The 25,193-nt window shown below is 43.6% G+C and overlaps 1 protein-coding gene across 1 annotated transcript in view; it reads left to right on the top strand.

Moving 5' to 3' along the window:
* The first annotated feature begins 251 nt into the window (after nt 1-251).
* SLC10A7 (solute carrier family 10 member 7) overlaps nt 252-25,193 on the top strand; it is a 65,784-nt gene continuing 40,842 nt past the window's right edge. Inside the window, exons 1-2 of the mRNA XM_085852425.1 lie at nt 252-564; nt 19,981-20,063. Coding sequence (XP_085708551.1) covers nt 465-564; nt 19,981-20,063 — 183 coding nt within the window. The 5' untranslated portion in view covers nt 252-464. The remainder of the gene's footprint in view (nt 565-19,980; nt 20,064-25,193) is intronic.

The raw sequence follows: 25,193 nt of genomic DNA, 5'->3' as shown, positions 1-25,193 counted from the left end.
GGTGGTGACGGGTGGGTGAGTAACAAGGAAGGTGGTGACGGGTGGGTGAGTGACAAGGAAGGTGGTGACGGGTGGGTGAGTAACAAGGAAGGTGGTGACGGGTGGGTGAGTAACAAGGAAGGTGGTGACGGGTGGGTGAGTAACAAGGAAGGTGGTGACGGGTGGGTGAGTAACAAGGAAGGTGGTGACGGGTGGGTGAGTAACAAGGAAGGTGGTGACGGTTGGGTGAGTAACAAGGAAGGTGGGGATGGGTGGGGGAGTAACAAGGAAGGTGGTGACGGGTGGGTGAGTAACAAGGAAGGTGGTGACGGGTGGGTGAGTAACAAGGAAGGTGGTGACGGGTGGGTGAGTAACAAGGAAGGTGGTGACGGGTGGGTGAGTAACAAGGAAGGTGGTGACGGGTGGGTGAGTAACAAGGAAGGTGGTGACGGGTTCTCGGAGACGCCTGGGTTGAGGAAGTAAACATGACCCTGTTGGAGAGACTCCACAAGGACTGGTTCCTCATTTGTTTGATCATCGCCATCGTCGTCGCGCGCCTGCAGCCTCATATCGGCGCCAAAAATGGTTTGTCATCCCTTCTGTGACCTACCCCATATATATATATATATATATAGGAAAGCTCGACATGTGTGTCCTGCTGTATGACGCGTTCCCTCTGAATGTATATATATGTATATGTATATATAAATATATATGCTTGTTTTGTCCCCGTGCCGTGTTGTCGTGTAATATGTTAGATTTTGAAACAGTTGCCTTGCCGTGCCTTGCCATGCCATGACGACACACCACGTCATCATCGCACGTTGTGTTGTCGACGTGAAAGGTAATAATAATTATTTATATTTATATGGATCTTGAGAGATTGGACGTGTGCTCGGAATATGCGGCAGAACCTGTAAACACGAGGCTCCTTACGTGTAAATGTCTGTGTAAAGGTAAACGTAAGAATGGAAATAGAGAGCGATCCAGAAATTCCTCTTTCTTCTTACCACGAACTACACCGTCATGGCCTCCACTAAGCGCAGTAATACCAGAGCCTCATTGTGTGCTCGATCGAGGCTCATGGAAGAGCTCAAGCAGAATGAAAGGAAACAAAATGGAAAAGGAGAAACACCAAGAACAGAGTTGGAATTTGGGGTGGTGAGATTGAAGTAATGTATTGTGGGGTTAAAGTGAGTCTGCGGTGTAAAAGTAATGTTGTGTGGGAGTGGAGGGGGATGGGGGAGCAGTTAAAGGACTGAATGGGATTATTTACCTTTTTCTGGTTCTCACTTTCCTTGTCGAGTTTTAGTTAATTCATGCTCGGTTCGCCCCCTCCCTAACTCCCTTACTTGTAACTTTAACATTGAACAGCAATAGGCCTTATGCAGATGACGTCATCGGTCACGTGACTGTGGCAGCTCTGCCATATTGAGTGGCAAGAAAGTATTACCGCGCCCATAACAACCGATAGTCTTCACTTCAACTACACCGTTATTTCCAAGCAAGCGCTTTTTTTTTCTGCAAATCGGTAAGAGTTGTGCCCGGGATGTACTCGGCGATATACTAAAGGCTCTAGAGTGCAGTTTTACCGCTTTCCCGCCGAAGTAGATCGACGAAATCTTTGGATATCGGTTCTGAGAAGAGAAAAATGGCGGCCTGGCGAACATGACTGGTTGTGTGGCCTTCATTTTGTCTCCGGTATGTAACTCATTTCTGATACGTTATTTCAGTAGTTGGTATTAAATAGCTGGTGGTTACAAACTATTGTCTTATTAACCTCCGCCATCGAAGATCGGAGGTTACTGTTTTCACCCCTTTCTGTTTGTTTGTGAACGGTATTACGGAAAAACTCCTTGACGGATTTCGACGAAACTTGGTGGGAGTTTAGATATGGTCCAAGGATCATGCCATTAGATTTTGGACTTGGTCCCCCCCTCCCTCCAAAAAAAAATTGTTAATTTTTTTTTTGCATTTCTACATGTTTTAAGTGATTACCAACCCCCCCCCCAAAAGAAAATAGTTGGAGAATTTTTTTTTTTGCATTTCTACATGTTTTAAGTGATTTTCAACCCCCCCCCAAAAAAATTGTTTGAGAAAAAAACATTTTTTGCGACTTTTTTTTTTCAACAAAATTTCGATCTTTTTTTTTTTGCATTTCTACATGTTTTAAGTGATTTCCAACCACCCCCCCCCCCAAAAGAAAAATTGTTGGAGAAAAGAACTATAACTCTGTCAGCACTGTTGACATCATATTTAATGAATAAGATACAAGGTTCACTTGAGTGACCCAGCAGTATTGGTGGCGGAGGTTTTGCACTCTCCCGAGTGCTCCCCCTCTAGTTTGTATCATTAAAATGCATTATATCCCTTGTTTTATTAACCTCCGCCATCGAAGATGGACGGAGGTTACTGTTTTCTCCCATTTCTGTTTGTTTGTTTGTTTGTGAACAGAATTACGGAAAAACTCCTCGACGGATTTCGACGAAACTTGGTGGGGGATTAGGTATGGTCCAAGGATCATGCCATTAGATTTTGGACTTGGTCCAAAGTCCAATATGGCCACTATGGTGGTCATTTTGAAATAATATTTGATTTTTTTTTGTTTTTGTTTTTGCATTTCTACACTTTTTAAGTGATTTCCAACTCCCCCCCCCCCAAAAAAAAATTGTTAGAGAAAAAAAACCAGAAAATTTTGCAACTTTTTTTCAACCAAATTTCGTTTTTTTTTTTTTTTTTTTTTTTTTTTTTTTTTTTTTGCATTTCTACATGTTATAAGTGATTTCCAACAAAAAACATGCCAAAATTATAATTGTGGCTGATTTTGGAACTTTAGGTGGATATACTCACTTAAAATCAATTTCTGCCTCAAGGAATCTAGTTATGACGAATGAATTGAGTATGTAAAAGGGAAAGTTGCAAACTATAACTCTGTGAGCACTGTTGACATCAAATTGAATGAACAGGATATCGGGTTCACTTGAGTGACCCAGCAGTATTGGCGGCGGAGGTTTTGCACTCTACCGAGTGCTCCCCTCTAGTTGACAGAATGAGGTAGGCTCGATCGCCTTTCTAACAGCTGTCTCACGTGCACAGTTCTGAGTTGTTTTACTACAAAAAGTCACATCAATATCTATAATACATAAAAAACTATCACTTGGAAATATCCACAGCAGTGTGGCATAACACTGTATGTTTGTCATGGAAAAATTATAATGTATCTGTAAGCAAACTGACGAACGAAGATTTTCTCCAAACTTAGCATTTAGACAACAGCTTCACTTGAAATTAACTTGTGGCAGCAGTCAGGTTAAAAAAATAGTGATGCTGGTTGCTGAATAAAACGAGCAACAATGAATACAATAAGAGTGAAATGAAAGAAAACAGGCTTACATTTGCCCTCACGATAATACAGTTCTTGTCGGCTTTCGTCGACATCATGTCACTAATTGGCCAGCGTATAGGTCTGATTTTTTTGGTACTTAATCAATCGGCTTGACACAAAGCTACAAGAGGTCTCGTATGAAAGTTGGGGATCTCAGTAACTCATTTTGCCCTGTTGTCCTCATGCTTTTGGTGTGCGGCCCTGAAATATTCACACCTGAAGGATACCCTCATTAGAAAATTTTGACCATTTCCGAAAATCAGTGAATTGGCCATAACTACAAAGCAATGTGCAGAATGAACAGGGGAATACTACTAATTACTAAATGGAATACTTTTCCATAAATATATGCACATTTGAGTGCTTTTAATAGAAAAAAAAGACGTAATTTCCGGACCGCTAACTTCGAAAATCATCAACTACAGAAACAAACATCTGCCAATTGTCATATTTTTTTCTTTATTTTATATGTGTTCAGTTTACCATATCAATATAATGAGAATATTTTGAAACAAATGTCTACTAGCAAATTATACGAGATAGTGACTGAAGTTTGCACAAGTGATGTGATAACTATATGTTACACCAATACACATTGTTCTACGAGAAATGAACAAAAACATATATTTTGAGCGAGTCTCCTCGATATGTTCAACCATCACTGTCCGTGTCATTTTGGTCACCATGTGACAGTTCGTTGCCACACTGCCTGTCACCGGTGGCACACATGCACTCGTTAGTGCAAGGCAAATTGTCTTGTGAGCAGCTGCAGCTGTTCGTACATGGTTCACTACCACGGCATGAACACACAAGACCATCTAACATCTCCGCTGATGTGGGTCCATCAAACAATGTGGGATGCAGCACACCTTCTCTGTACTATCCACGACCCTCTGTTGTGGGAATTTCTGGATTTGCCAGGTGGGCATTCATCCATACTCGAGTTTGGTGAACGGATCTCTTCACATGTTCGAGAAAAGCTGATTCGGACGGAGGCAACTTATGCACTGGGACATCTTTGGTCGCTGCGAGTTTCTCCCAAAGATCATTCAAATTTGTGTGTTCGTCCATATATTTCCCTTGAGAATCATACATGGCACTGACTTAATGTCTTGAAGCAGCCACTGCCTCCTGGATATTGTCAGTGGTGAGGACTTCGAGGTGTGGACCATTATTCTGAAGATGCAGTGTCTTCATAGCTTTCCATGCTTTCTTTTTTACCATAGCCGAAGAATGCTGATACAGAGTCACATCCTGTCAGGGCATGAAACGCAGGAAGCCGGGTACACATTTCTGGAAGCAAGCTGTAACATATCTGATGGACCGGGATAAGCTTGCATGCTGCTGATGTTCTTTTCTCTATCCATATTTCGGCAGTGTCCCGCAACTGTGGAAAGTAGTGGACTGCTGATTTGATTGTAATGGACCCACGCACATTGTTGCGTCTGAACTAATCATCGGCATGCTTCACATGAAGAAATATCCGAGAATCTGCCTCTTCCTGCATTGATGCGAGTTGACTGTCATGACACATTCCTGCAGATGAAAGGCATGCTGTAAGCGAACCATCAGATAAGCCACCAGCCAAATAGATCCGCTTTTCTTGGTGATCTGAAAGTTCTTTTGTTGCTGGTGCATGTTGCGTGACGTGACTACAGATGAAATGTGTCAAGGTAGATTTGTTTGATGATAGAGCCATGAATTTCGTCCATTGTGGTACTGGGCGTGCAGCAATGACTTTGTAGCTTCGGGATCCACCAGCAACAGCAAGGCGTCTCGTTCTTTCATTTGTCTTCACAGAATTGACATCATCATATTGGTCGAAGATGTCGATGAGGGTGTGGTGTGTTTTGATGCAATGAAGCAACTGGTTTAGGTAACACTGCGCTAAGTTACCAAACGTACCACCATTTCCACCCAGGATATGGAGTTCAGCCATAGCATCCCTGATGTACACGCTGCGATTTTGGTTATCACTGGCAGTGTTTTCGTGCTCTTCATCGACTAGGCCCTCGAGAATATGCCCGAGTTCTGCTTTGGTGTTCTTCGGTGGAGCTCCATCTTCATGAAAGATAGATGTCGGAACAGACGTAATGGGCTAGCTCAGGACGTGCTTCATGTTCAGGTCAGGGCGGATTTGAGTCAATAGCAAAGCACGGCGGAAAACCATTTCCGGGTTGATTGCAACCAATGATTTCTGACCGAAAATCAGGATTTTGTTTTCTTTTTGGAAATCGAAAACGTTTTGAGTTTGGATTTTGGGATTGGCTGGTACATACTTCTCTGCCCCCCAGTGCAAACAGCTTCTGTGATGTACTCTTCCATCTGTCTTTTCCCCAGGTCGTGGACAGACAAGGACTTCCGAATATCCTTGGAAGCGATGACACCACTTGATATATTCACAAGATGTTCATCTGGATGATCAGTGGTCCTGACCGGATGTGTCATATTGTCTTCAACATGACAAATCAATCGCTGTACATGCTGTTCATCACGGTTCAGAGCTGCAGGGCGCATTTGTTCATGACCCATGTCGTCCTTGTGGATGGTCCCACTTCTGGATCGTATGGCAGATGCATATTCTCCCAAGCTTTGTCGTGTGATTGTCCACCGAAGTCGTGCAGACTCCTTTCTCGTTAGGCCAACAATGCCACCGCTGCTCTTAGCATCCCGAATGACAGTCGATTCAACGCCCATATCGCTCCATACACCATTAAAAGTGCCTGCTGCTCGTCATATCGCAAACTTGCCTTCTTTGAAAGCTTCATGGACATCAGCTGGTAGTTCCGTCATATCCAACAGGTAGATGGGAGTCCAGCTTGAATAATTTGTTCGGTCGGTTGCGAACAAATATGGCATCATGTCTAGAACTGTGGACAGATGCAGACACCAGTCTCCTCGTTCAGCTCTTATGTTCCTTAGCAAGATTTGGATTGTGTCCAGGTACATCATCCAAAATTGGAACGTTTGTGATCTTGCACAACCCAATTCTCTGAAATCTGTCAGTAGTGGGAGTAGATGATCTGATACATCTTTGTTCAGGGTTTGAACGTGTTCTGTGAGGTCAAACTTCTCTGCCTGTTCGAGTTCACCTAATTTTGTCTTCAGCTGATCCCATATGGGTGTTGGATGCCTTCTTTTTGACGTCATAATCGCATATGTAGAATGCAACATCTGATCAGTATAAACATTTTTGATGGTCACGTATGGATAAAATGGACCGCAAACCAAAATATGAGGACAATAGGGCTAAATGTATTACTGAGATCACCATCTTTCATATGAGACCTGTTGTAGCTTTGTGTCAAGCCGGGTGATTAAACTCCTAAAATATAGCCCTTTATCGAGGTTTACCGCTGGCCTATAACAAACCCGGCGACATAATATGAGTAAGCGTCCATACTCTTGAAGGCTTTCAGGCTGGCTTGAGTGTAAGGACTCGGCGTTTCAACAAAGTAAACATAGATGTCAGGGAAAACGATTTGAGGCCAAAATTTCCTTTTTGTTGTCCATTTATCCTTTGAAATAATACAAAGATCTTCACCAAGACCACACGGCTTCAGTTTTTCGCATTACCTCTTCTTATAAATATCATCGAATCCATGGAAATAGCCCAGAAGTTCCCGTGACACGTGCGTGGTAGCCATGATTTTTTTGCCACTCAATATGGCGGAGCCTTACCTTCCGCTGTGACGTCACTCGCTTAGTGCATAGGGTCAATTGGAAACGACATTGATTTGGTTCTGTTTTCAACACAAGGACATTGCTTGTTAAAACAGGACCGTGTAGAATGTTTAGATCATAAAATATATTCAGAGAACCGGATGTGCTTGTGGTGTTAAACGTATGAAAAAATCAGGTTCGATTTGAACTTTCAATGTAGATTGTGAACGTCGTGACGTTTTTACGGTGAATGTGAACGTCGTGACGTTTTCACCGCAATGCACAACATAATCTCCAGCTCAACCACTCTGATCATGCTCTCCAGTGTGTCCTGGAATTCCTGCCCCTCTGCCCCAGTTCTTCCCGTTTGTGGCCCACAGAAAAAGGGTGAGGGAGAGGGGATGGAAACACAATAATCTGGAAGGGAAGGGGTGGACTTGCAGAGGGTTAATGAGGGTATAAATGATGAGTATACAGTAGATAGGAGATAACCTGAGGTGGTGGTAAACAGCCATCTTGAAGCCCTGGAGGAAAGAATGGGATTGAATATACTGAGGAAGTTGGTTTAACAGGTGAAAGGAAATATAAACAAATGAGTGGAGGTGGGCAGTGAGCCTGGTTGACTGTGAGCATCCTGGAGAAACCTGGGAGATGGGACAGAACAAAGGAAAGGGCAGAAGGTGAAAGACGAGAAAGAGTTGCTTGATGATAGAGCAGCCACCGATCTGTCTTTGGTACGGTGTTAACAGGCTCAGACTCGGCTTCATTGTAAGATATTCTATTGATTCTGAGGGCCTTGGTTTTCATGGCATCAAAATGTGCAAGGTGTGAGTCAGGGGTGGCAGCTCAAAGGGAGGAGTGGTACTCCAACGAGCTGTGAATGAAGGCCTTGTAAGTTGATTTTGTGTGAACGACTGAACGTTATCACGTTTTGGGGGTTAAATATGAATATTGTCACGGTATTGTGGGTTGAATGTTATCGCTTTCCCTACCACCTTTCTTTTTCTATAGGCAATGGTCGCATCCTCAATGTAACAGGTTTGAATCCATCTGAAGGCAGAAATATTAAGGGTTTTGGTGAGGGTTGTGTGAAGCATTTTATAGTCGGGTTGGGAATGAAACCAGGACTGGACAGCTCAAAGTTAAGTCAGTTATACCTCTGCAGGTTCCTGCCAAATAAGCCTCACGTATCAATGCAAGACAAAGTGTGATGTGTACTGTAATGGCCGGAACACCTTGTAAATAATACAATCAATTATATTGAGTATAATTTTAACTCATTGTTTTCTCTCATCTTCAGATAAAAGCATAATGTTCCAGTTCTTGATGAGAATATATGAAGATATTCAAAATGTCTGCAATCTACTGCTTTCTAGACTCTAGATTAATTGTTGAAAATGAACCAAGTTAAAATGAATTAACTTTAAGCATCCTCAAATGTCACGCTTTGATAGGCTTAATCGATCGATACCTGTCCTTTTTATATTTTTACACCGGGCTGCTAATTTGCTGTTAACACAAAAACATTTTCTTCATTTTTACTTTGAGGAGAAACACAAACTTGCACATTCACCTCAAATGATTCCCTGGATTGCAGATGTCATCTCAAAGTGGAAGTTTGAAAAGAGTCAAAAACTAGAACGGCACGCGGTGGAGCGCGTACTTCTGCAAGGCTGAACAGTTTACCTTTTGTATCCCACTGATAGACCGGATCTGCATCCAGACCTGACCTAAAATTGAATTGGCTTGTTCTTGCCACCTACCCAAATCATCCATCAAGTTTTGTCATTGTTTTTTTTGTTTTTGTCATGTCACCAAACAAACTCATCCACAACTTTTTGAAATATTATGCTCCATATGGTTTTTGGCCTTATCTCTCAATGATGAAGAATGACTTAAAGATTTAAAAATTCCCGGTTCCGTCCGGATCTGGATCTTCACTAAAATCGAATTGAGTCGTCCTAATCACATACCCAACCTGTCCACAAAGTTTTTTTTTTTTTTTTTTTTTTTTTTTTTTTTTTTTGTCCAAATCGGTCCATAACTTTTTGAGATATCGTGCTGACAGACAGACAAACAAACAAACGGGTGAATAGGTAACCTCCGTCCACCTTCGGTGGCGGAGGTAATAAAGTCAAAAGGACTGCAGAGTCGGTAAAAGCAGGAGGGAAGGTAGGTGATTCAAGAACCAGGGAATACAAAGATGGAAGAAAGCTTGATGGAAGCAGCAGGCTGAGCGAAATGGGATTTTAGAACCCACATTAATACTTTGAAGATGCATATTATTTTCAGGAATGCAATGCTTTATCTCACATTTGGCCATCAGGCCCGCCATGATTTTAACAAGTTGTACCATTATGGCTGCCGTGTCTCAGGTTTAATCCCCACTGAGCAACCTTTTAAAGTTGTTTCACAGTAATTAAAATGTGAAAACTTGTCAATAAAATAGAAGATAATTTTCACCTCCCATTGTAAAAAAGAAAAACAGAGGATGGCACACGGTAGAGCACATACCTCTGCTCGGCTGAACAGTTCACGTTCTGTATTCCACTGATGGGCTGAATCTGGATCCGGATCTTCATAAAAATCAAATCAATACGTCTGTCACACATCCAACCTGTCCACCATGTTTCGTCTGAATCCATCCATAATTTTTTGAGATATCCTGCTCACAAACAAACAAACAGGTGAAAACTTAACCTCTGTCCTCCTTTGGTGGTGGAGGTAATAACAAAAATATTTGATGTACATGCCTTTGTTTGGCTCAACTTAATCTAAATTGTAACAGTGGTGGATCTGTGTCGTGTGGGTGTACAATTGTAATTGTATTCATTGTGGGTGTACAATTGTAATTCCGTGTAGTGCAGACATGAACCAGCTTTGAATCCAGGTTCACCAGACCAGGTCAAATGAACTTTCCAGTTAACAAGGTATTCATCAGATGGCTTGGGTCCAGGTGTAGGATCCAGCTCAACAGAAAGCTTTGGTCCAAGTATTGGATTCGGGTAAAGAAACGGTTTAGGTCCAAGCATAGGCTCTAGGAAAACTGAAGGTTTGGATCCAGGTGTAGTGTCCAGGCAGACAGAATGCTTGGATTCAAGCATTGCATCCAGCTAAACAAAAGGCTTGACCAGCCATAGTCTCCAGGCAAATAGTTTTGACCCAGGCATCGGCTCCAAGCTTACAGAATGCCTGGGTTCAGAAGTAGGCTTCAGGCAAACAGAAGGTTCAATTCCAGGTATAGGAACAGGTCAAAAGAAAGCTTGGGTCCAAGCATTGGATTCCGGTAAACAAACAGTTTTAGTCCAAGCATAGGCTCCAGGAAAACTGAAGGCTTGGATCTAGGCATAAGGATACAGACACACAGAAGACTTGGATCCAGGCAAACAGAGTTTTGACCCAGCCATAGAATCAAGGCACGCTGATCTTAGTAGGGATAGCTTGAAACTCTGATGTGTAATTACCTTGCGCACGTGAAGCGGAAAGTGGGGTTAAGCAATTGGTTCACTTTTATGTGTTTGGCTGTGTGTCTGTCTCTTTACAAACGTCAGTTTATGATTGAGGAAGAAATTGATTTATATTGAATGTTATATTTTGAACACGAATCGGAGCATGAATTGGAAAACGAACCTGTAGTTTAGCAGTAATTTGGCTCTGAATTTGTCTCGATCACACATGCACAGAGAGGAGTGTGATTACGTTTTACTCTGTCTCCTGTGCAGCAGTCAAACGACATTGAAAATCATTCCAAACAGGAAACTTACTGTTTTTAAGTGTAAAGGACACAAACAACAGGCACGAAGACCTAATGTAACGTGTTAAATAAAGTGGAGGATAAGACTGCATCAACGGCGGTAAACATCTGGAATTTTTTTTTCTTCTACAACCCTTAAAATCTTAATTTTATTTCAATTGAATTATATGTATACACGACTGGTCAAAAGTTTAAGAACACCCCCATTTTTCAGTTTTTACTGAAATTTAAGCAGTTCAAGTCCAGTGAATAACCTGAAATGGTACAAAGCTAAGCAGTAAACTGCCAGAGGTTAAAAAAAAGTTTAGGTTACCAAAAACTGAAAAACAATGTCAATTTCAGAGTTGTTATAAAAGGCCCTTTTCAGGGAACAAGTAATGGGTTAGCAACTGCAGCTGTTCTGCAGCAATGGAAGTAAATTAAGCCTTGAAAGTTGATGCAAACAATTCCGAAAGATGTCCCAACTCTTGTTAATTAGTTAAAAACCCTCTGTCTGTATAAACGTGTTGGTACAGACTGTGTTGCTACACCCTCTGAAGCATTATTTGGACAATATTGCACTGCAGGAAGTAGTATATTGCTTTCATAATGGTGAGAAAAAGACAATTAACAAAGGAAGACAGACAGACAGACCATAATAACCCTTAAAAGTGTAGATCTTTCCTTTAGAGAAATTGCAAAGTAAGCCAAGGTGTCAGTGAGTACAGTTTCCTACACCATCAAAAGGCACTTGGAAATTGGAGGAAACTCTGACAGGAAGAGGTCTGGCAGACCCAAAGCCACAACACAATCAGAAGACAAGTTTCCGAGAGTCAACACCTTGCGTGATAGGCGGCTCACAGGAGAGCAGCTTCAAGCACAGCTTAACACTGGTCGAAGTAAGGAAGTCTCAGTTTCAACTGTGCAGAGAAGACTTTGAGCTGCAGGTTTGACAGGTCGAGTGGCAGTAAGAAAGCCATTGCTAAGATGGCAAAATGAGAAAAAGAGGCTTTCCTGGGCAATGAAGCACGCCAGTGGATTACTGAAAAATGGAAAAAGGTCTTATGGACCGATGAATCAAAATTTGAAATCTTTGGTTCATCACGCAGGGTTTTTGTACGCCGTCGAGTTGGCGAAAGGATGGTTCCTCAGTGTGTGACACCAACTGTCAAACATGGAGGCGGAAGTGTGATGATCTGGGGCTCTTTTGCTGGATCCAGAGTCGGTGACTGGCACCCTGAACCAAAAGGGCTACCACAGCATTTTGCAGCGCCATGCAATACCATCTAGTCTATGCCTAGTTGGTCAGGGGTTCATCCGACAGCAAGATCACGACCCAAAACATACCTCCAGGCTGTCAGAACTACCTTAGAAGAAAAGAACAAGACTGTAGGCTTCAAATCATGGAGGCCAGCCCAGTCTCCAGATTTAGATTAAATTTTGTTCAACAAAACGATTCCATGATTTCTTTTTTATCTTTAATTGTTTATTTGTTTTATGCTTTAATTTCAGAATACATTGAAACATTAAACTGCTTAAATATCAGTAAAAACTGGAATAATGGGGGTGTTCTAAAACTTTTGACCGGTTGTGTATATATATATCTCTATTATAATACCAAGCTTGCAAACTAAAAAATCGGCTCGCCGTCACACGATCCCTATGAAATTGCTGTGGCACTTGGCGGACATGCCGACAATGTTTGGGAAGTCTTGGCGTTCCATAGTACCACTTGCATTTTGCACAATGCGTATTTTTTGTCATTCCCCTTGTACGGTCTGTCGTCTGCTACCAGCTATGTTGTACTGCTATCCCATGCATGTGCACGGGTATCGCTAATATATATTGTTACGGCTGTGAAAATTCGCAAACCACCATGAAGGGCCCGTAGGTGAGATATCTCTAAGTACATGTGTAGTTAGCCCAAACCCGTTGTATAGAGGGAATTGATGTGATTCATCCGGGCTGCGATCCTTTGAGTTAGGCGTTTTTCTGTTCTATCTTTATTTTGAACCAACCACGTCTCAACCGCCATCACACAACAACCACCTTAACCACCACGCCAGCCATCGTCACCAACTACAACTACGCTCCAACCCTCAGACAACAACAACAACAACGCCAACAGCCACGACCTTTACCTTCACAACTCAATCCCGCAAACATCGCATAACCGCCATCCCCAACGGCACCATAACCATCAACCCTCACCACCAAAAACCCTCCACCACCTTCACCTCTCTCCTTCTACGGCCATTCCCGCACCACCTGTGAACACTGAGCGTCGGGCTGTCTTAGGCCCGTTCGGCGATTGGTGCCGAACGCACCGATCCGCGAGCGCAAATAGCGGCCTTTCCGAGGGGAAATTCGGATCAAGAACGCTACAGGCCCACTTTTCCTCCGTACAATTAGCAAGCGCGGGGCGGCTTGGCCCTGCCTCCAGGCGCGTCTGTGTGAAATCGATATATGCAAATTCTAGGATCAGGGGAGGTTTACGCCCCCGTTTCCTCCGACCAATGGGCGAGCGTGGCTCCGCCCCGAGGTCATCCTGATCTGAATATTTGCATATTAGCTGCTCCAGCCAGCCTATAAAACGGCAAGCGCAAGGCGAATTGTGGCAGAGTGAGTCAGTTTTGGTTGGAGAGTGGAAGAGAGTGTCATCGAGAGAGTTGGGTTCTGGAGTCGGCTGAGAAGAGTTGCGTGAAGAGGCAAAGGAGCTTGGGTCTGAGGCGAGAAAGACTGCGGTCGGCGACGAGGTAGCCGTGTGGGATCGCTCATCGCGGGACCCAAGCCAGCCAGCCATTCTCCTCCCCCAGGGCATCAACAATTCCCCCTTTCCCCTGCGCTGAGATAGTGAAAAAAAGGGGGCCCCGTTCCCATCCCACTCCAAACGTCGTGCCAAGGAGCACGGAGTCGGGGCACAGCCACACGGCCACATCTGCGGCTCGCCCACCAACGCGTCACGAGGACGCGGGTAGGACCCCCCCACCCCCCGGTCTCGCGGACCTGGCCGCTCCTCCAGGTCACGCGCACAATTGGCCTACAGGCCTGTCTGCCCCCTTGTCTATGAGGGTGGCTTCTTTCCTTTGCTTTTGTGTGAATATGTGTTGGCGCCGTCTGTAAAGTAGAACTGTATAAGTGTTGCCGTGTGTGCGCGTAGTCGGTAGTAACTCTGCGTCGTCGTTGCTTTTGTTTTGGTTGCTATATGTGCATTTTGACTGTATGGCTGTATATATGTGCTTTCCGTGTGCCGGGAAATAAATGTGCATTGTGTGAACTGTTTTCCCGTTTCGCTTCGTCTTTTCTTTATTGACCCTCCATCCTGCTTCACGTAAAGGATTCGTAGTGGGCTTAATACGCCCGGTAATTAATCGGAACCGTCGAGGCCGACGATAACACCGCTCGGTTATCACTGTAGCACGGAACGGACCGCTTAAGCGGTACGTGTCCGGAGTCGGCCTGTGGCGTGGTACGGTTGACCATCCGCGCAGGTACTTAAGTAGATCGAATTTGGTGAGCAACCCTATCCTACGCGGGTGGGCAATTGGCACGGTTGTGGTGGGGTTAAACCCCCACCCGTGACTAGCTCCCGGCGCTGTTCCGAGAGGGTCACGACTGAATTGCCCATCTGGTGGGCGACGTGCCGCGATCCGAGTTACGTGGCCGTCCGCATGCCGGCGGGCGCGAATTCGCAACAATATATATTCTTGAACACTGCGGAACACAAATCGCCTTTTTCACACTTTCTAAACTCTTCTGTTTAACAGGGCTTGGACAAAATAATACAGCCTTCTACATCGTCATGACCCATCAAATTTGCCGCTCGTACACCCTGCCCATGTCTTTGTTTCTCAAGACAGCACTGCGTAATGTGTTCTATGAACTCTATTTCGCTTTGCATTCTTCAGTTTCTTCAGATCCCAAACGGTGATCTTCACTTTAAGATTCCGAGTTGGGCTTGTTATCTCACATACTGTACCGACTACATCCAACTCAAAATTTGAGTCAGTTCCATTCTCTGTGACCGTATGAAAAGCATGTGATGTGCACCAGCTAATGACATACTCAGAAAGACAAGAGCTGGCTGCCTCCTCAGAAATTACTGGAAAATTCATTGAACGTCCATCATCTTGTTACATTTAGTGTTTTCTTTCAAAGAAAGATGTGAAGTGAAAAATTTGATAATGAGCAGTTATACATTTTCTTCATTTGTGATGAATGGTTTTTGAACTTAAAATGTTTGATTTGATTTATGAATTATTTTTCAGTTTTCACTAAATTATTTTGCATGGCAGTGGTTTGAATGATCATGTAGGTCACAAAATAGCTGGTTACAAGCTCGTAAAGAGGTGCAACGAGTAGAAGGGATATTGGGGACATTATGATTTGAAAGAGTGGGAGAGGGGAGATTTTTTTTTTTTTTTTTAATGTGATAAAGAGTGGTGGAGGGGAGAAAGCATATGATGGGGTTCCAAATGGAGTTTGTATATTTGTGTCTTCGAAAGAAGGGGATCCATGAAAGACTGGTAAGTATAGTTGTGCTGATTTATGAGGAGTCTATAACATCATTCAGAACTCGGAATGGTTTCTCAGAGGTGGTAGAGACAAAGGTAGGTTTATATCAAGTCAGCTCTTTGTCCTTTTGGATTTGTGGTGGTGATGTATGTGTTGTGTGAGAGAGCAAGAAGAGTTACCTTGGGAAATGTTTATAGATGATTTGCTGGTGACTTCAGGATCATGATGGTTGCATTCAGGATCGTAATGGTTGCATGGAAGGAAAGTTTGGAAAATGAGGGGTGAGGAAAAATGATGGGGAAAAGACAGAGATAATGGTGATCTGAACAGAGAGGAGACAATACCTGGATTGTCAGGATGGGCTGGCCAGGAGTTTAAGCAGGTAAGGAAATTCAAATACCTTGGTTCTATTGTGGAGAATTGTGTGTGTGTGTGTGTGTGTGTGTGTGTGTGTGTGTGTGTGTGTGTGTGTGTGTGTGTGTGTGTGTGTGTGTGTCGGTGGTTATCTCCATATGTGGGTTTTAGAAGGTGGAACAGAGTCCTAAATCTTGAAGTATCCACCTTAGTTTCGGTGAGGGATCATTATTCAGGAACCAAGTTTCCTTGTTCTCGAAGTTTTGTTCCGAGGGCTCTTTTCAGGATCGTCACCGAGCCCAAGACAGCTTCCAACTGCAGTTTGTTTGTAGTAATATTGCCAGGGATGGGTTTTAATAGCTCTGTGAGGTTCTTCTTCATCCTTCCTGTTGCTCTAATTATCACCGGTGTAATTTTGGCATATGTCAGCTTCCAAGATCTTTTCACTTAATTTTTGAGGTCTTTTTATTTGGTCATTTTCTTGATTTCTGCATTGTTTATGTCAAAATCGCTGGATACCGACACCTCAATTAACAATGACGTCTTTTCTTTTTTTTTCCCTCACCTGTTCGAAGAACAGAGAGCTATAGCGATACCCCGGCGTGAGCGTCAGCGTCAACATGAGCGTGAGCGTGAAAATGTTAGTTTTTGGTGCAAGTTATTTTTTCCTTTCTAATGTTTTTATCTACCACACTTTTTTATGTGCCCGATATATGTATATATGTATATGTATATATATATGTATATATATGTATGTATATGTATATGTATATGTATATATATATATATATATATATATATATATATATATATATATATATATATATATATATCGGGGCGTATTATGTGATACCGGTCGTCTGTCTCTGTCTCTCTGTCTCTCTGTCTCTGTCTCTCTGTCTCTCTGTCTCTCTGTCTCTCTGTCTCTCTGTCTCTCTGTCTCTCTGTCTCTCTGTCTCTCTGTCTCTCTGTCTCTCTGTCTCTCTGTCTCTCTGTCTCTCTGTCTCTCTGTCTCTCTGTCTCTCTGTCTGTCTGTCTGTCTGTCTGTCTGTCTGTCTGTCCGTCTGTCCGTCTGTCCGTCTGTCCGTCCGTCCGTCCGTCCGTCCGTCCGTCCGTCCGTCCGTCCGTCCGTCCGTCCGTCCGTCCGTCCGTCCGTCCGTCCGTTCCTGTCCGCACTCTAACTCCCAAGTTTTCAACTTTCACGTTTCATATTTGATACATAGGTACAGACTGGAGACGGTGTGTCGCGACATACGTTCGTCATCTAAAGTGGTTGCCATGGCAACCAGGATGCTGTTTTCCATCCGTTCCTGTCTGCACTCTAACTCCAAAAGTTTTCAACTTTCATGTTTCATATTTGCTACATAGGTACAGACACTGGAGACTGTGTGTCGCGACATACGTTCGTCATCTAAAGTGGTTGCCATGGCAACCAGGATGCTGTTTTCCATCCGTTCCTGTCTGCACTCTAACTCCAAAAGTTTTCAACTTTCATGTTTCATATTTGCTACATAGGTACAGACTGTGGAGACGGTGTGTCGTGACATACGTTCGTCATCTAAAGTGGTTGCCATGGCAACCAGGATGCTGTTTTCCATCCGTTCCTGTCTGCACTCTAACTCCAAAAGTTTTCAACTTTCATGTTTCATATTTGCTACATAGGTACAGACACTGGAGACTGTGTGTCGCGACATACGTTCGTCATCTAAAGTGGTTGCCATGGCAACCAGGATGCTGTTTTCCATGTAGTATCACAATTCTGTATATACCTTCTTGTTCGGGCGTATATTGTGCTCACTTGCGCTCTTGTTACTGATTACAATATACAAATACAGTACATGTATTGCTTTAAAATTATTTGGATCAGACTTCACTGCAATGCTTTATAAAAAATATTAATTATTAGACTAGTCTTTTAAAAACGATAAATGTATAAACAGGCGAGCATTGGGTGGCTTTTACACCAACTCTGGTTGTACCTCAGTACTACATCCGGTTGCAATGCTTTTTTTCCATGTTCGCACTCATTGGGATCATTCGGTCGTATGTGAGTGTTACTTCCTTGTTTTCAGTGATCCCTTTTGGTTTGTGTTTGTCAGGGTTTTATGGAACTGGGAAATTGAAGTTTTTGCAGATGTACCAGTGGATTACTCTACATACCTTATTGTGCCTCTGTGTGTACAGTTGTTCTGACATGAGCTTTTCACATTTCGATAGGAGGTGGCCCATGCTTTCTGTTTCTACCTTGCAGAACCTAGACTTGTCCAATTGACTCATTCCCACCATTTTCTTAAAACCATGTGTCGTGAACTTGGTCTCGGGCATTCATAACGAGTCGGTGTGTGTGTGTGTGTGTGTGTGTGTGTGTGTGTGTGTGTGTGTGTGAAAGGGTGGAATAATTGTGGGGGGGTGTTTTTCTGGGGTGGTCTATGATTGAAAATGTTCAGTTAGGCCCTGGTCAGAGAATTACAAAAGGGTAATAAGACCATTTACCTAGATGGAGTGGTGTGGCCTTGGCCTTCAGAAAGGAAGAGGAGAGATAGCGAGTGGTGATCTTTCTTCGGGAAAGGAAGAGGGTGTGGGCAGGAGTAAGGGACATTAGCGAAAAAGCATGGGAGGCACATCTGTGTGCTCGTTGGTGCATGTGCTCAGGAGGGAGGGAGGGAGGGGATTATGGTATGGGTGCAGATGCAGTTTGGACAAGAAGGGGGCAGACTTAAATTGAGGTGGCAAACTGTGGGGGAAAGGGACTTTAGAGAAGTGGGGGTAAAGAGCAGTGTTACTCAGGATAGAGGGGTGTAGAGAGTGAAAACTCAAGGTGTTAAGGTTGGGTCTGACCAACCCCACAATAAGCTGGAATTAATTAATTAATTAATTGGGGTGATGAAAGTAGCAGACGAAAACGTTTTGCATTGTATTCCTTTAAAGGTTTAATTTGGCTAAGTTATCTTGAACTGCAGCACACATGCCTCTCAATGACCTTATAAGCCTGGTGTTCACTTCGCGCTGAGGGCGATGGCTTGGGATCCTAGGATCCTAGGGTCCTGAGTTTGAACCCTGTTGGCTGCTGCATTAACACCAGGGGGTTGATTGCATTAACACCATCCTTCTGAGGTCGGCAAAATGAGTACCAGTGTACTGGTAATAAGGGCACTGCATCAGTGGCATAGCCGCGCCCCTCATGAATGATGCAACCAGCAGCCAAAAAGGCTGCACACGAAGCAAAGGGAATGATCTCATTTTTGGTTCACGAGTCAGTAAGTGACCACAAAATTCGTTATTGGTGTGTGTCTGTCTCTGTCTGTCTGTCTGTCTGTCCCGAGCATAGCTCCGTGGGTTTTGATCCGATCCTGATCAAATTTTGGTGGGAGGTTTATATCATGATCTTGTTGTATTTTCCAGAGAATGGGCATGGTGCGCCCATTATGGGCGGAGCCACGCCCAAAAAACGTGTTTTTAGGGGGTTGCCGACTTCAATTTACATCTTCTCCGAGGGGGTTTGTCGAATCTGGCAGGGGGTTTCGGTATTTGGTTAGCCCAATGGTACCTGCATAGCTCCACGGAGATCGATTTTTCATTTTCATCACAAGGTCACGAACTTAGAAAATTGCGAATTTTGGCATAAAAATAATACGACTGCCCAAACTTTGAGAGCTAGTATGACAATATTTTTTTATGCATAATCTTGAGGTCATTCCCCACCTAAAGTCTTGAAAACATTTTTCTCTATCTCGAACACCTTGCCCGTGGCGCCCCCTTCAAGTTTGTTTTTACGCTGATTTCATCAAAGTATGGATAATCCGAGGAGTGCGAAATGCCAGATAGCCGATATGACGTTTTATTGTTCCTGGAATGTTCCAGAGGAAGTTTTGCACCAAAGGTCATAATCCTTGACCTTTGATCTTTAAAGTTCACAAAGGTCAAATTTTCAAAGTTGTGGGAATCGAACCGAGTTTTCGACCTTCTTCGACGAACTAACTCCAATAAGCTAGAGCACGTATCCTGCTTCCTTATTTTAATGCCCACAACATTGTTATGTGACCTTTAAAGGTTATGCAAAGGTCAAATTTTGAAAGTTGTTGAACGAAACCGGGGTTTCGACATCTTGCAGCTAATAACCTGTCACTCGTACCACATCATGTTGATCATTTTTATAACTTGGTCAAAAATGATCACATTGTCTCATCCTTGACTTCTGAAACCATCTACATTGTCAAATACCGCTCGTGAACCATTGTCGTCTTCAGACTTGTATGATATTGTTATAATTTCCTACATGCTATGGTAAAAAGATATCTTTTTCTGAAATATAATAATGCTGCTTATTTTATTTTTCTTGTTTATTACACAGGCCCTCTGCACCCAGAGATCAGTGTGTCCTACCTCGCTGTGTCTACGATTTTCTTCAACAGTGGTCTTTCGCTGCACACAGAGGTATCAGTCTCTGGCTGCTTCGGCCAAGTTATTCCATGCTCACTCGTGCCACGGTTTTTCTTTTTTCTTTACAAAGTCAAAGCTCATCGAAGAACAACGTGATGGATGGTATGAACAGATAGTAAGGCAGTGTGCAATGATTTAATGGGAAAGGAAATTAATGAACAGGAAAATAAGAGAGAGGATGGGAGGAAACGCTAACCTGCACGTAAGAGGGTTGGGTTAAGAATGGTTAATGAGGGTAAAAAGGGTTGTGGGTAAGGATGGGAGATCACACGAGATTGCTTTGCACCTCCTGCTTGACGACCTGGAGGGTAGAGTGGATATAAAACAGCAGTTGAGTCCTGCAGTTAGACCGGACTTTATATTGTTGTAGGCCGGGATCCGGCGGAGAGAACGACCACTAGGTGGGGGAAGCTACGTCGATTCCCACCAGACTCCCTGGAATTGTAGGTAGTCGCTCACGGATAATTCCATGACGGGGCTTGTCGCTTAACCGACCGTGGACGTAAATACCTCAACCGTGTGGCGTAGGGTCCTCCTGTCAAGAATAAAGTTACCCAATTAACCACACGGTTTCAACTACCGGGGAACCATGCCCTCGGTACACCTTGCCTGAACCGGATCACCCTACCGACTACGGTAGAGTACAAACTACCTTTCCGGATCGGATGCAGCCGAGCGGAACTGCCAAGGATGTACCGGCTAGAAGGAACAGATTATCAGGAATAAAGACCCGGCTAAACTCAGATTTGAACCATGCTGGACCAATGGAGGAAAAGACAAAGTTTGAGCTGGGAATATTTCTACAATTATTTATTTACAATAAGCAGGGAAAAGCATGTAGCACAGGAAAAAGGTTTATTGGGTGTGTTACGCAGGGGAAAATGAGAGGTGTGGTGCGACAATTTACAAGTAACTTACAAAAGCGGACACAGAGCAGACTTAACGCGAGACTAATAAAAGCAACAATTACAACAATAAAGGTCTTAAACAGGCTTATCTAATGGACAGGTGCCACACACTCAGACAAAATAAACCCAATGAAAAGAAAAGGGGACCTTTTGCAGCCAGGGTGGGAGGGAGTTGAGGTCACAGTTTAGGGTACCTGAGCGTTCTGGGGAAAGGGATGCTCCGTGGTGTGGCACCCAACAAAGGTCGTGCGGTTCAGTCCACAGCCGCACGTGTGGATATCGCGTCCATCAATGAGCTTGAGTGGAGAGAACGGAGTCCGAAGTGAGAAATGGAGCAGTCGACAGGACCAGGCAAGAGACCCTGTCGAGGTTGGGTGTGCATGGACCACCAGTTGGGCCGTCGAGGCGGGACGTGGTCAGAGCTAAGCAGCGGAACACCTTCACAACGACCCCATCAATAACAACTGCAACCTTCCAATCCTTCTCCCACTCCAACAAACTCCTTTTCATCCCATACCACACTCTACTCTGAGGATTGCTTCGTATTTTATAGATCACAGAGCTCAGGGGTGGATCCCTGGCGAAGCCGACGTCATCGTTCATCCTGATTGGACCGGGCCTTCATGCGGTCCGTCTTCCTGGGCGGGGTCTCGCCAGAGGCCGGCAAGGCCCACCCACACCATGTGTCTGGGTTTGGGAAGGTGGAAGCCGAGATGGAACTGCCACAGCGAATGTCAGGATTCTGACTGAAAACGAGTCTCTGGGTAGGCGCTCGTCATGCTATGGTAAGTGAGGCGAGGGTGCGAGGCAAGCGAGATGAAGTTACCGTGGTTCAAATAAAAGGGGAAATAAAATAAAAGGGGAGAAAGCTATTTATTAACCTAACTAAAAGCTCATCGCAACGCACCCCTGTGTTTTCCCACTACACACAAGGAAGGGATCTATCTGCACGTATATTAATGGAATAACTGACTTGGGACACCTGTATGTTGTATGCATATGGTTCCGAGAACCGTAACAGTATGTTTAATCTGAATAGGGTTACTAGAACATCATGTACATCCTGGAGTTGCTGTGAGTGATGGGGATGGCAGAGGGTGGGGGTATGGTGATGAAGGACAAAGAGAGCAGAGGGAGATAGACCAGAGGAGAGGGAGTTAAAAGTAACTAAGACCATCGACCTGCCTGCAATGGAAGAGGAACAGAACTTTTGTTTCCATCTTATCACAAGAGATTTCAATAATGTTTAGAGCTTTACATTTCACAGAATTCCAATAACTATACATGATGCTGGGGCACCAGCCCATTGGGGAGAGCAAACCTTCAATGAGCTGTGGACAAAGGCTTTGTAGACTGTGAGTCATTCTGATTTTTCAAGAAAAGACGTTGAACGACGTTTGATGCACAGTCTGATGTGTAGACGTTGAATCAGGTTGTTTGAAAACCGGAAATAATTGTCATCAGCAGCAATAATGGATTCCATCACTTTGCTTATACTATAATTGGAAGTAAATTTGCCGGTCTATAGATGACAAGTAATAAAAATGTTGGAAAAAAATGCAAAAGGATGTTGGGATGTTACTCCAAAAAGAATGTAAATATGGTGGGGATGGTCACAAGAACTGACCATGTGAAACAATCACTACATCTGTGAAAAATGATTGTCCCTACACAAGCCATGAACTGTTTGTGTGAAAAGTTGTATTGAAAATACACACACACACACACACACACACACACACACACACACACACACACACACACACACACACACACACACACACACACACACACACACACACACACACACACACACACACACACACACACACACACACACACACACACACACACACACACACACACACACACACACACACACACACACACACTTAGTTTTGCCAAAGAGATTTTATTTTATTTTATGGGCAGTTAGTCATGGCCATGTCCAGGATAGAGGATACACAACAGTTGTAACTAAAACAGCACTCGGTAAAGAGCATACCTTCGCCAGGCTGAACAGTTATGTTTTCGATCCCACTGTGATAGGCTGAATCTGGTTCTGGAACTTAACCAAAATCTCATTGGCTTATTCATGTCACCTACTCACCTGATCCTACCGAGCTTTGTCAAAATCCATCCACAACTTTTTGATACATAATGCTACAGAGACATGACAGAAGTAAATAAACACCATGATTTTAAAATAACTTATTTATTGAACATTTAATCCATTTTAATACATACACTAATATTTGGTAGACTTTCCATTTGCAGATTTCAATGCTTTTACTCTTTCAGGCATAGAACTAACGAGTTCTGAAATTTTCTCTTGTGGGATTTCTGCCCAGGCTTCACCAAGCGCTTTCGGAATTCTGCCTGTGATGTTGGTTTCCTGGACTTTTTCCGCACAGCTCGATCCAATATGGATGGACAAGACGTTTTCAATGGGATTCATGTCAGGAGACTGACTTGGCCATGGAAGTCACTTGATCCCATTTCTGTCCTGCCATTCTTTGGTCTTTTTTGCAGTGTGGCATGGAGCTCCATCTTCCATGAACAGAGTGTTGTTTTTGACCATCTGACCAGTAGAGAAGACAGGGAGACGTCCATCCTCAAGGATGGAAATGCATATTGTAGAGTTGATGTTGCCAACACACTCCACAAGTTCTGACCGATCAGCGCTCCAGATTGTTCTCCACACCATCACTGAAAAACCATCATGTTTGACAGTTGGCTGCAATTGGTTCAAAGAGAACTTTTGACTGGGAAGTCTCCAGACCCGTACGCATCCACTGTTGGTTAAATTTAGTAAATTGGGACTCATCTGAAAAAAAATGACAGTTTCCCAAAACTCCAGGGGTCTGGTGGCTGTCTCGTCAGCCCACTTCTTTCTCCTTTGAATGTTGGCTGGTCTAAGAAGAGGTTTTCTCCTCGCTGCTCTCCCATCGTAGCCCAGTTGATGAAGGTACCGCATGGTAGTTCTTGAGCTAACTTGGACCTCCTCTGCAACATCTGCTGCCTTGCAACGGGGAGTTTTCTCAATGGACCGCTTGACAGCTCGAAGACACCTTTCTGAAGGCCCAGATCGACCAGAACGGGAAGCCGCAGATTCCTTGCTTTCGCTGGTGAATTGCACAATCACCCGATTGACCGTAGAAAGCGGAATGCCAAGGTTCTGAGCTATCTGACACTGACTGACCCTACCTTTCGATTTGTCAACAATTCGTCCTCTTTGAAAATCGCAAAGGTCATGTGCTCTCTGGGTTCGAGGCATAGTTAATTGTCATAAATGACCCATGAACTTGTTTCTGCAAATAAACAGTTGAATATTAGTCCAAATTACTGAGTAAAACTTGCTTTTTACAGATGAAATGAATAAATTTAAGGTGTCTATTTACTTCTGCCATGTCTCTGTATTTATCATTTTTGGCCCTATCGCTCAATGGTGAAGAATGACTTGAATACTCTCGTATCTGGATCCGGATTTGGATCTTCACCACAATTGAATGAATTTGTCGTTGTTACACACCTAACCTGTCCACTGAGTTTCGTCTGAATCCGTCAAAAACTTTTTAAGTTATCCTGCTACGTATTGTTTTTGGCCCTATCACTTAATGGTGAAGAATTACTGAAAAAATTATCGCATCCGGATCCAGATCTTCACCAAAATCTACCATTCATCCTTTTCACCCACCCGAATCCCTCCACAACTTTGAGATATTTTGCTTCCAGACAAACAACCAAACAGAAGTCAATCGGATTAAAAAAGAAATCCCACATTAGTTGTTGACCTATGGCCAATGTTGACATTTTTACCTCAAAACCAACAGGCCTCTTGCTTATAAGCAACTCCACCATTTTGTGAAATTTCATGAAGATTGGTTTAAAATTGTGACCTGTAGGCATTTGACAGACTCAGTCAGACAGACAGACAGACAGACAAACACAGAATCACTGACCAAATCGACCAATGTACTTGTGAATATTCAATTTTGCAAGTAATAAAAGACCAGACCAATCGATATACTTGCAAATCTCTGATTTCACAAGAAGTGGACAGACAGATGGACAAAGGTGGCAACGTAACCTCTGTCCACCTTCAGTGGCGGAGGTAAAAATCCGGGTTGGGAAGTTTACTGATTGGTCAGACCCATAAAGCTGCAGAAGGCCTTCACTGCAGTGCCATGGCTGGTTGTTGCATAACTAAGATACA

This window comes from Eptatretus burgeri, chromosome 13 (genome assembly GCF_056783735.1).
Source record: "Eptatretus burgeri isolate ZD-2024b chromosome 13, Ebu_testis_v1, whole genome shotgun sequence".
NCBI lineage: Eukaryota > Metazoa > Chordata > Myxini > Myxiniformes > Myxinidae > Eptatretus > Eptatretus burgeri.
This window is presented reverse-complemented; position numbering and strand designations above follow the sequence as displayed.